A 13,569-nucleotide genomic window follows, 5' to 3' on the forward strand; every position below is an offset into this window, starting at 1 on the left:
AAGTCAAAACAAGTCTTACAATTTTATTTTTTATTTGCCATATTTTTCTATAATTTTTGCCATTTAAAATGAACAGAAGTCGTCAAGTTGTGGTGGTGCAGCGGATTCTGCATCTGCATCTATCGTTGCGTGAATGCGTTCAAGACCACGACTAACACAATGAGTGCGCATGAGTGACGTGTGTAGCATTATTTCGCGGTCTCGTTTCTCAAATGATTTTTTTCTTTATTTATTCATGTGACCACTCGTAAACGCGTTTATATCCGCAACTTAATATTGAGTTGTTTTTTTCAATAATTTTGTCTATATTTTGGCTAAACATTTTAACTGATATTGCTCTGATCTTTAGTTTTCTGAAAAACGTCAATATGTAGATGTATGTAAGTTTGAAATTTGATATATTAAATGAGACACACATTTAGTTGGCGCCTTCAGCTATAAATATAAACGTTCTTGTCGAATCGTTCATAGTTTAATTTACAATCGCCGCTTGAGTTGTAATTTAAAGTTCTGTGAATTTTTAATCCTTAAAATGAAGTTTTCAGTAAGTTTGAAAAAAACTGTTAATTAAAATAAGTTTTTGTGAAGTGTGAATATAATTTTAAATTAATTCAAAAATTAATTTAAAAGTGAATTTATCTTTTTGAGTGCAGAGAGTTCTTCCTTCTAAAGCTATTTATTTAGGCATACAGCGATGCTTGATAGTAAAAAATTTGAAGTTCTGTTCTTCTGCATATAAATAATTTGAAGTAATTAATAACAATTTTTATATGGTTTCAGTTCCTTCGAAAAGTTAACTTTCATTTTGATATATTTTTTTTTATTTTAATAAGTAAATTTAAACAATGAGCATTATATACTTAATGTTATAAAAGTTTTTATAAAATAATTTGTTGCATCCTTTCCAGATATTACAATACACGATACAGTATCAGTAATATTGTGAGGATGAATGTGAATAAAATTAAAATTAAAGTAATAATTATATTAAATTTTTAAAACACAATTAATAGGAAGACTATTCTTTATTAAATTAATATTTTAAATTTTTATATATATATGGTATTTATGTGTTCATTCGCTATACATGTCACAGATATAGAAAAAAAAAATAAAATAATTAAAAACAAATAATAAATCTTTTTACACACATTAAAATTTTCATATTTGATTATGTTTTCTTAAATAATTTATTTAAATATGTTAATTAAAGTAACAAATTTAGTTAAATAAAAAATACGATAATATTTTAATAGTTTATATTATAGATAGCTTTAGGTGAAGAATTTCAGTAGAAAATAAATTCTATGAGTAGTTAGAGGTTATACAACTTCAAACAGACCTTCATTGGCATTTCAGTAGATAATTTCACTTCTGAATAAAGAACATTGAAAAACTCTTGACATAATTAACAAAATTCTTTAAAATTGACTACAATTATGTATGAGAAGGATTTTAAATTACAATTCTTTTGAAAATTTGTTATAAAATTTGTCATTTCTAATTAAATTTTTTTTTGTTTAACGATATGATATTAAACATTAAGAAAAAAATCAAATTTTTATCGATTTATCGAATTCTTGAGCCAACTTACAGCTGTTTCAAATACTTCCAAATATCTCTGAACAGATGTATTGCTTTAGTTGTCCATACACAATTTTGGGCAACAAATGTCAGATATTAAAGTCTGTTCAATTCCAAACTCTATTTATTGGTTGTCCATAAAAAATTTTTGAGCAGCTAGTGTCAAGAACCCAACCTTATCATATATGCAAGAGTCCACATCTTGTGCAAATACAAGAGTGGACTCTTGCTATTTTTAAGTCTAACGTATAAACCAAAGCTACACAAATTAAATTAATATAATTAGGAAAATTTTAAATGTTTTTTCTATTAACCTCTTAAATTCTGAAAACCTGTTTAAAGAAATTAGCATATTATAGAATTCTACAGTCGCTTAAGCGAGGCAGATACAGACTGATAATTTGTTTAAATCACCTTCTCTAAAATGTAATAATACACTTTATGTAAAAATTAGATCCTATTGCTTATTGATATGAAACTGTTTTTTTAACTTTGTCAATTTTAAAAATTTAGAAGTTTTATAAAATTTTTAAATTATTTGTCATTATTTTTTTAACCTCATTGAAGTATTAATATTATATATGATAACTGGTCATAACATATGTAGTACTTATAATATGTTAAGATATTTATTTCTTATGATATAATATACATACAACTACTAAAATTACTTTCTATAATTAATAATTTCTTTCTAAGCGTGGTTGTTTACAATGAATAATAATTTAGTATTTATTTTATTTTTTCCTAGTTGCTTTTACTTGTTCTTGCTGCGGTTGCCATTTATGGAGCACCAGCTGAGGAATCAACTAAAGCCAAACGTGGCTTAACTCTTGGATTAGGCTATCATGCACCGCTTGTCACTCACTCTCATTACGTTGCACCAGCAGTGGTTCATCATGCTCCAGCAATTGTACATCATGCTCCAGCAATTGTACATTCTGCCCCACTTCTTACTCATTCATCCATAATATCACATCATCCAGTATCTTACCATTATCCCTCTTATCACTCATATCACTTGAAATAAGTGAAGTAGAAATTCAACATCACGAAAGCAATAACAAAAATAACAACACTCTCCAAGAAGAATTTTATAAATTGCAAAGAATATTTTCCAAAACTTCATCCTAGATTCAACGAAATTTCAATAAATTAAATCATTTTCAAACATGCTGTAGGAGTCATTGAGAGGTGTAGCGATGTACGTTCGGAGGTGCATAAATTTGACAAAAACTTTTTAAGAGATGACTTATAAATTTCACTAATAGAGTTTTGCTTTCTTTTCATTTTTGTTTAAAATTTTTTATATAACATAAAATTTGTAAATAAAAATAATTATTCAATAAAACAATAAACCAACAAAAATAAATAATTTTTGCATCTGAGGTGAAAAAATATTGGAAAGAAAAATTTTCATCCCAATGAAGAACATTTAGAAGAAGGAAAAATTCGGAATAAAAATTACTTTAATTTTCATCCCAATGAAGAACATTTAGAAGAAGGAAAAATTCGGAATAAAAATTACTTTTATTTATTAAACAAATTGAGTTCAGAATAATTCCTGTGGCAAAATACCTTTAAATAGATTTAAAAATAAATACACGTTTAATATTATACCAAAGATATATTAATATGAGTAGGTTTATTTATACCTCCAAATTCAGTTCAGGAGAATTCTTGTGGCACAATATGTATGAAATAGATTTAGGAATGAATACACGTTTAAATTTATGCCAGAGATATATAAATACGTGCAGGTTTATTTATATCTCTAAATTTAGTTCAGGAGAATTCCTGTACCACAATACTTATGAAATAGATTTAGGATAAATACACGTCTAATATTGTTTCAGAAATATATAAATATGAGCAGGTTTATTTATACTTCTAAACTAAAATTCTGAACAAAATTATTATTTCTAAATTAAATTAAATTAAAATTAGTGATTTTAAATTTAAACAAAACAATTAAAATAACTAAAATTAATTAATTAACTAAAATATCATTATTTATTTGGAAATTACATCAGAAGCAATATGCTGTGTTGTCCAACTGAACTGCAAGTTTTCGGAACGAGAAATACGTTTTTATTTGAAATAGAGAACATTTTTAAAAAGCAATTATTGAATTTATTTTAATTTTTCATTATCTCGAACAATGACTCTGAGTCGATCAACAAACAATTCTCACGCTTAACGATTATGAACCTATATAAGCACTTCAACATTAAGCACTTCAACACTATAGTACTAGTTAGGACTGACGTGTGTGGCCACTCTTTGGTGGCCACTATAAGATTGGGGTAAAGTATAAAATGTTACATTTAAGTCTTGTTGGAATGTCGTTTATCACTAGGTTTAAAGCATTTTCTATATCATTTTTGTAATAGTATTTCGAATTAACTTTGACGCCATTTTTTAGAAACACCAACGGATAGTGATGTCACCCCAGATGGCCGCAGAAAGCATCACACATGACAATGCTTGAGTTTTTGTGGCAATCTGAAAGTTTTAATTTACATATTATCTTCCTATTAAGTATCTATTTTATTTACGAATTGAGAATTGTTTAAATCAGAAATTTTTCTTAACAGAACAAAATGATACAAGGCAATTATCCGGTTTACTAAATTACAATAGCTCTTTCGCTCTGTGGAGTGTAAGATTTTTTTAACACCGGTAAAGTCTTGTCTTTGTATAAAATTAGAAAGAATGAATTCAGTCTGAATTCATTAATCCTATATCATATAATGTAAAAGTAGTATCTAATAAAAAAATGGTAATTCGGATATAATGCAATTTTTTTCTCCAATTTAAAAATTGTTATAAAGAATTTAAAATGTTTACTACAGATGTTATATTCAAAGTTCAAGTTCAGTTCTTAGAAGTGTTAATATTGAACACCTTTATTTGTTTATAAAAATGATGTACAGCTAAAGTTTAAAATCAAAGATTTAAACACATTTGGATCTAAATTTATTTATCTAACTTAGAAAGTCTTAGTTTCTGGTATTTTTTTAAATAATACGTATTATTCATGGCAGTCTCCGTGAGCCAGTTTATTTATTCTGCTAATAATAATAATAATAATAATAATAATAATAATTCTGTAATTCTAATTTATTCTATTTATTTATTTTTCGGAGTTCATATTTTAAGCTCTAAATCTTAACCAAAAATATTAAACCCATTTAGATTTGAATTTATTTTAAATAGATGAAAAGATTTTGGTAACTAATAGTTATTTTTAATTAAGACTGTTAATGGCAGTTGTCCTCCATATACACAACTTTCATATTTTTATATATATTTAAATTAAACATATAAATTGATTGGTGGTATTAAGTAACTCCTACAAAAAATACTATTGCAGCGACTGATATTTTTTTTATCCGACATGGTGTAAATGTTCAAATATCCTTTTTTTAATATTAAAAAATGATTTATTACATTTGTTTTCAATTTTTAGAAAACACATTTAATTTTAATATTAAATTATTATCACTTGAATATTTGAACCGGAAGGGATCAACCCAAAAATACTATGAGTGTTAATATTGTAAAGGATTTGTTGTGCTAAAGAAACGTTTTACTTTTCCTTATTATTAAAGCTGTATTAAGTCTTAAAAGGTGCGCAGCAATAAAATTAAACTGAGCCAGAACCAGACCCAAAGCCAGAGCCAAATTACACCAACTAACTTAATTGTTGGCAACTCTTCAGAATCGTTGTGCATATTTAAATTGCACTCAGGCAAACTGTTATTATGCAAAAATCCTGCAATCAACCTATTGAAATGCAAGAAGGGTAGCTTTACGCTCTGCAGCATTTAAAACACATAAATTTCTTTTATGAAATCGAAAATTTTTAAAATATCCTAGAATTTCAGTTTGATACCAAACTGCCTTTTATAGGTATAAAAAGTCTCAGTACTCTCAGTAATAATTCGCTTTTGTTAATTTAAGACATGGCAGCAAATTTAGTTCTTAAAGTATTTCGTGGATTTCGTGCTGCAACAGACGAAACTTCTATACGCCTAAGTGCCACTAACCCAGTTTTATTTGCTCAGTGAGGCATTCCAGTGTACCTACACGTACAACCACTTGCTCCACGCTTTGTTCAAGTATATTTATTTTGTGCACAACAATGTAAACAAGTTGCTTCAAAAAGGATTTAGTTTAAAAAGGCGTAAAAGCTCAGGCTCAAGATAATAAAAAAAACACTAGAAATAAAAAGAATTTGAAAAGAAATATTTTATTGAACGACATTGTAAATTCCTTTCAGAACTGTCATGATTTGTACGATTTTGGAATTTATATTATTACGAATATTTTGTGTGGCTAAAATACGAATTATCTCAATAGAGTAAATGCCATAGCAAATTTTATTTGGGAAAAATTCAAGTTAATTCACCACAAAATCACTTCCGAACTTTGAATCACAACATTCCTTAATGTAAACTGACAAAGGACATTGAAAATCTAAAGCCAAAGTTCGGGACATTTCACATTAAATAATTACATAAAAGGCTTATTCTCTTTAAATACGTTGGAGTAAAATGGCATTAAGATAAATTCAGTACCATATTTCAAAGATAAATGACTTTCTTTCGAGCGTACCTAAATAATCAGATTAAGTCAGTTTATAAGTAATAAGCATATTACAAAAATGTTAATTAATGGAAATTTTCAAATATACCGAACAGTATTAAGAATATTATAGTGGTACCATTAGTATAATAACGTTCTGATATATTTTTTTAAATATAAGTTTAAAGTGAACTCGTTCAAATCAGTGATATTAATTTATCAAAAAAATGCAAATATTAGACATTTAAGAAAAATAGCGATTACCAAAATGTTTTATTGAAACACATTTAAAAGTTTAAGTTTGAAAATGTCAAAATACTTATAAGTTGTAACAACGCAGACGGTCATTTACCTTATATCATACTCATTGTAATTATTTCTTCGTCTATGCTAATATTTGTATTTTTATAGTACAAAGCAAACTGTGACTTTACCCTTCATAGTTTTTTAATATTTATTATAAGCTGAATTACTATTTATATATGTTTATCCATTTTTTGTGCCTAGAGGAGATTCAAAAATGCCTAACGTATCGTCACAATAGCTTAAACAATATGCGTTACACATTGAAAATTATACACCAGGATTAATGCATCCTAGACATTATTGAATCGCCATTGAAATAAGTGAATTAAAGTATAGTCGCAATTTTTAAACAAAATTAGACTTAAAACCTTAAGATGCAATGCTATGTTATGCACGCAGTTATAGTTGTCGTTAATTTGTTAAATTATCTTTGTTTCCAATGTAAATTACAAGTATTGAATTAAAATGAAGAGAGTTTTAGCCAAACGAGTACTGCTTATAAATAATAGTAATTATTTTGGAATTTTAGGAGTATGTTACGAATACTATAAATGTAAGCATATTCATACAAAAAAATTACATATTGAATTTAAGCACAACCAAATTATATTAGATTAATAGTTACAATATAACAAACATGAATGAGATTTGAATATGTTCCTAACTTTCCTTTAGCACTGTGATCAAAAATTGTGTCAGCGTGACATGGTACTCTAATTCTGCAATTAGTATAAAAAAATGTGTCGACGTTTTGAGCAAACCGAAATGTGGTCAACAGCATCGCATTTAGATTATCAGAGTAACAGAACACCACTAAAATAGCTAAGAAGAAAAGATTAAACTAAAAAAATAAAAGAAACACACATCATCTTATATAGATTATGCATGTAGATTAGGGCTGTCCAGACCAGAGAAGATCGAGGACCAATCCAAATCATTGAATAGATTGGAGGGTCGCAGAAATAAATACATACATTAATTTATTGTCATACGAAAAATATTTTATTTTTAATATAATGACTTACGGCTGGATACGATTTTTACTAGTTGTACAAAGAAATATATATAAAAGTCTTTATTAACTAAGTAAATTGTTGTGAAGTATAATAAATTATTTAAAACATCTTGATTCATTTATTTAGAATATAATAAAAATAAAATAATGTGATGTTACCAAAATATAACAAAGAAAAATTTGCAAAATTATGGTAGATTAGAAACATATCGCGGGCCGCACATATATTACCGTATGACGCCCGCAGACCGCGCTTTGAACAGCCCTGACCTAGATTATGTATATGTAAGAAGTACTTTTGTATCTATACTAATAATAATAACAAGGAGACAATGTCCAAAAAAGTCAATATACAATAATAAACGATAAAAAGAAAAAGAAGGATATATACCACAGCAGTCCTCTAGTAACTTTAAGAATGTTAACAGTAAGTAACCTATTAAATTTTGATCTATTGATTAAAATCCCAAGTAGTAAAGTCTATGAAAATTTGTGGCCAAATATATCACAATTTGTTAGTAAAAGAACCAAGTGTATCAACCATAGTCGATATCATATTACTTAACCTAATCTAACCTTTGAACAATAAACATGCAAGTGTTTCCGATTTTTCTTACAACAACAAATTTTAAATAAATTAAAAGAAGTATTGTTACATATGCATACACTAGAAAATCCTTTATACCATTATCTGTAGAATCTGTTCAATCAGTTCAAAAAAATATTTTTTTTAATATATGATGTGCTCAATTTCAAATAATCAATCAGATATCGTGTTACATACAAATACTTTACATATGTAAATTTGTAAACAGAACCTCTACTGCATTGAAGAATGAAAACATTAATCATTGCATGAATATTTAATAGAAACCTCTGTAATGCATACAAAAACCAGAAAGAACGAAAATTTAAATTCGTAAAGCAACATTAGGAACTACATAGAATATAATTTGTATTTGGTGTACAAAAGTATCTCTATATGAACATTAACAATATCAACAAGATACTTTCGTCGAATCTCAAATGATGGATTAATGCGAAATGTCATATGCAAAAACAAAAGTAAACTCGCAAAGCAAAATCAACGAACCATCCAAAATTTGTTTACTTAAGTAAACACACGGTCTTTCTAGTACTTCCCTGTTACTTATCTCATCATAAAAGGAATTTCAAGTTGACTACAAATGCTGCGATGCAAGAATTTAATGTTGACAAGCCGAGTTTTTTTTTTTTGCTTTAATAAAGACAAAAAAGCTCATTCAGTGTATCCTTAGAATTTTTATACCAATTATTTGCATTTTCACAACTTTTAATAAGATTCAAAAGCGCTACTGGATGTTGATATTTAATCTGTGAGGAAACCTTTAAAGCTCTGAGTTGTCCCTGACAACTATCGATATTGGTGCCAATTGTATGTGTGAACGAACAGCATTTGAGTCCAATTAAACTGATAGGAAAGTAAAACTGAACAATTTGCATATTTTTTGGTATTTTTTACGTCTCTGTTCGTGTGTAAAGAAAGTATATATGTTTATATTATATGAAAATAACGAGGAGTAAAAAAAGTAAACATATCATTCGCTATCAGTGAATTGCCTAAAGTAAGTCTATTGATTTTCACTTTATGCACCAGTTGGGAGATATTTTATATTGCCTTTTACAAGTTTTCGTTTTATTTCAAAAATATTTCAATTACAGTTTTTCACTAACGAAAGAATATTAAAGTTTTTATCGAGAGACTTACTCAGTCTCTCAGAAAGAATGGTCACATATTTTATATAAACAATTATGCCAATTAAGAAAAACGAACACCAGCTTTGTATGTATGTCAAATTATTCTTTCACAATTTTGTTAATTTCATGCACTACTTTAAGCTTATTTATAGATATGGAAGCATATGGCATATGGCATAAAAAATTAAAAATTTTTATATTATGGGTTTACGGATGAAGACATCCATCGCAGTTAATTCTTACCCAATAAATACTTTTGAATATTTTCGCTCTGTGAATTTGAAATAGTTTAGTCCTTCAAATAGGATTTCAAGAAGTTTAAAAAAAATTAATGGTTCAAAAGAAAACTAGATTTATTTCAACTTTAGTAGACATTACTTATAACGACACCCGATATAGCGGCCAACTATATGTAACAACACTTACTAAAAATCAAATTTGGTTTAACATATATATATATATGTATATATGTATATATCTGTACATGCATATTTTGCAACTTTTTATAACGACATATAATAGATATAGCGGCATATTGGTTATTATGGACGTAATTTAATAAAATTTGGATACTGATTAAAAGAATTTTTATGTCACTCTTTTCTTTGAAGCATTTAAAGAAAAATTATCATCTAAAACAAATCCTCATCACCTTTATGAGTTAATAAATGAAATAGATGAGTGAAATATGATATTTAAGCAACGTAACAAAAATTTATCATCATTCAGATTTGATCTTAGATTATATGTTTTAAACTATAACTACCCAACAAAAATTAGAGATGAAATTTCATAATGGAGAAATAATATCTTTGCAGAATATAATAATACATAAATAATAAAGATTTACAAAATATACATATATATTATTATTATTATTATTATTATATTATTATTACATAAAGCTCAACATAAAGAATAGAGTTAGCATATTTAAGCAGATTATTAAACCAGAACTACTCTTTGGGAGTATTGCGTTTTGCCAAGCGTCAAATTCAACTTTAAAAATTCTTCAAAGAGCGCAAAATATTGTCTTAAGAAAACTGGTTAACGCCCCATGGTACGTAAGAGGAGCAGATATCCACAGAGATCTGAGAGTCGATTCAGTCGAAAAATACATTAAAGATCGTGCTCTGAAACTATTCAATACAATTGACAGTCACAATAATCCAACACTCAGTATCCTAAAAATACAGCGAAATTTGATAAACACAGGCAGATACAAAGACATCAGATCCATCATATTATTTAGTTATTTAGTTATTCTTAGACTTAAAACTGTCCACAGATAAAATAGACATATGAATATCAATTACCATAATTTAATTTTTTACTTAATATTGCCGCTTATAACGATTATCGATTATAACAATTGGATTCAGTCGATTCCTTTAAAAACGTTATATCTTTTTGGACTTAATTTTTATTTGCTATTAGTAGTAATATAAAAGATCCATCATATTATAAAGCCCCGTAAAGCCCCGTATTTAGTGTGACTTAAAATTGTTCACAGATAAAATAGAGTAAAGGTGCTGATTCACCAACTCAGACATCTGAATATCAATAATAATATCTTATAATTTAAATATTTGTTTTTAATTATTTGATTAATGAATGCTTAATAAAAGATAATATATTTTTTTAGTGTGAACTGTGTATACTGAAAAAATGTTCTAGGTCAAATCATCAAAAAATCGGAAGGTATTTCAAAAGAAAAAAGAACTTCAAGAGGATAATAAAAAAGGCGAAAAAATAAGAAAAATATGTAAATGAAAAAAAATATAGAAGAAAAGAAAATTTATACAAAAAATATAAATTTTGTTCAAAAATAAATACAATAATTCGTAGAGAAATATCATTTATTGTTAAGTACTTCAGGGCGGGCCTTCTAATATAAGAAAAAAGTTATTCTCTAAAAAAGGTTATTATAAAATGAATCCGCTTTTATTTCACACATGTTTGTATAGTTTTTGTATGAAAAATTTGACTAATTGCCGCACGAAATAAATGTAAGCATTCGTTGAAATGGTAGTGTATGTTTAGTATATAAATTTGGAAATAATAAATTGTAGTTTTGATATTGTTTCCATCACAAAGTCAGACAGTTCCTTTCATATAATTTAAGACCCAAAATTTTATTAATTTTGTGAAGTTCTAAGTAAACGGAAGTTTTTAGAAATAGGTATTTGTAGTAAGAACTCAAACTATTTGGATACAGTAGTTGACGTTTGTATTAAGATATTTATATAAATAGAGGCTGATATTGCAACTTTAAGAAAATGGGATAAAATGCCTGCAATGAAAGATTTGGTAACATTCTCCAGATAAAATTTTTAATAACGTTAAGTTTGTTCAGTATACAAAACTGAAAAAGCCAACACTGACAACGAAACTTGTCACGAAATTATGATGCTGAGGAAGCAACTATATAAAAAATAAAGTATAATTACCAAATTAATGCCTTTGGAACGGGGATTATTAGCAAAAATATCGTACCAAAAAGATTTTGACTTCAGCACTACTCGCAGAATAAAGCAAACACATATTGGACAGTTTTTAAATAAGAATTTTTATACTTTACTCTAATTATCAAGTTATTTCGATTCAGTCGTTCTTTAAAATCTAATATATTATGTGACTTAATTAATTTTATTGTCTGTTTATTAAAAGAAAAAATAGAATAAAATATATTCAATATAAAACATTTTTGAATAAAAACTCGATAATCCAAACAATAATCCAATAATATCGTTCGTTATAATCGTTCGAATACAGTGGTTATTCTGATTTTCCTTGCCAGAAATTTTATAGAAAGTTTTCTTATAATTATAGTATATTGTGAATCTTGAATTTTTTTATAAACTTTATATAATTTTATTCAATTAGTTTTACCAGATTTTGTGGATTATCTCACAGGACTAGCAAGTCTTATTAATTTTTTTTAATTGTTTTGTTTAGTTTTGAATTAAATTTTTATTAATAAAATGTTTTCATTTCAACTTTTGTAATTTGTAATTACAAATAAAAGTAGAGTTTTCAAGATTTAGTGTCTTGTAGTCTTGTATTTATAACTTCCGTATACTTTGCCCTAATGGCGAGAAATCATTTTAAACGCCTCGCTTAATAATACGAAATATGAAAGCACTTTTACTCTCTATTAACTGTGAGGTTTCTTCATAACCCCTCTCTTATCATTTCATCAGACTAAGTAATAATTGACCTCAGATCTGCATACCCGAGGAGCCTGTAACCATTATGAGATTCGACAACGCGGTGTTGGTAAGCCTGTCAGATTTCGTAAATAATTTCAGGGCTCTATCCTTTATGTATTTTTTGATCGCATCAATCTTGAGGTCCCTGAGGATGTCATTCGTCCTAATGTACTATGGTACCTTGTAAAGTCTTCTCAGAGCCTTGCTTTGTGGAATTTCTAGCTTGCGAATAGTACTGTTTGAGGCTTTGCTAAACGCTACACATCCATATAGAAGTGACGGTCGAATTATTTGGTTATATAACAACTTTCTGTTCTCAGCATTGTGATTTAAATTTTTGATTAGCGGTTGGAGGTGATGAAGAGTTTTGGCTCAGCTTATTCTTTTCAATTGAACATGTTTAAGCCATGTGAATCTTTTGCCCACCTTGATGCATAGATGTTTAATGCTATCCACCCAGTTTATTACCATATTTCCTACTCTCACTCTCGACGGGTTCTGTCTTCACTTACGCGTAATAAACAGAGCCTTAGTTTTTTCTTGTTAAATGCATTATCAACTTACATATTTATGTTAAAAATATAATTAATGTCCATTTTCAAAAACTAAGGAACTGTCACTCAATTTCATATTAGAATATTTTTAATCATATTTAAGTGATTTCATAAAAATATAATATTCGTATTTTAAGAAGCAAACAACTTGCTTTTTCCAAACACGATTTCTTGAGAACCTTTATAAAACATTTTTTGATTTTTACTGTGAAGTATCCATTTCTTGCAAGCTGCTATTGATGTGATGAAAACTTTCGGATACTTTTATTATATATTTTATTACACTTTTTTTTTGTTAATGACACATTTTTTTGTATCTTACTATTGCTGAATATTGAGTGTAAGTGTATCTTTCCTTCCTGATACTTAGTATGAGAATCATCTTTTTCGACATAGTTTTGTGTGAGTACGCAAATATACAATTTTTATGTACCATATGTACCATATGCTTCATACATGACTTATTCAACTCCTTTGCTGGCATTTACTTTGAAGACTTCACGTATTTGCATTAAAATATGCTCAACACGCAATGCGCTTTCAAGTGTACTTTATATTCTTTCATCCTTAA

The 13,569-nt window shown here is 27.3% G+C and overlaps 1 protein-coding gene across 1 annotated transcript; it reads left to right on the top strand.

The window, feature by feature from the left end:
• The first annotated feature begins 476 nt into the window (after positions 1-476).
• LOC119673799 lies at positions 477-2,830 on the top strand. The gene is made up of 2 exons (XM_038084856.1): positions 477-544; positions 2,336-2,830. Exons 1-2 carry the CDS (start codon positions 533-535, stop codon positions 2,612-2,614), a joined length of 291 nt encoding a protein of 96 aa, XP_037940784.1. The 5' UTR covers positions 477-532; the 3' UTR covers positions 2,615-2,830.
• The last annotated feature ends 10,739 nt before the right edge of the window (positions 2,831-13,569 follow it).

This window comes from Teleopsis dalmanni, chromosome 2 (assembly GCF_002237135.1).
Source record: "Teleopsis dalmanni isolate 2A chromosome 2, ASM223713v2, whole genome shotgun sequence".
NCBI lineage: Eukaryota > Metazoa > Arthropoda > Insecta > Diptera > Diopsidae > Teleopsis > Teleopsis dalmanni.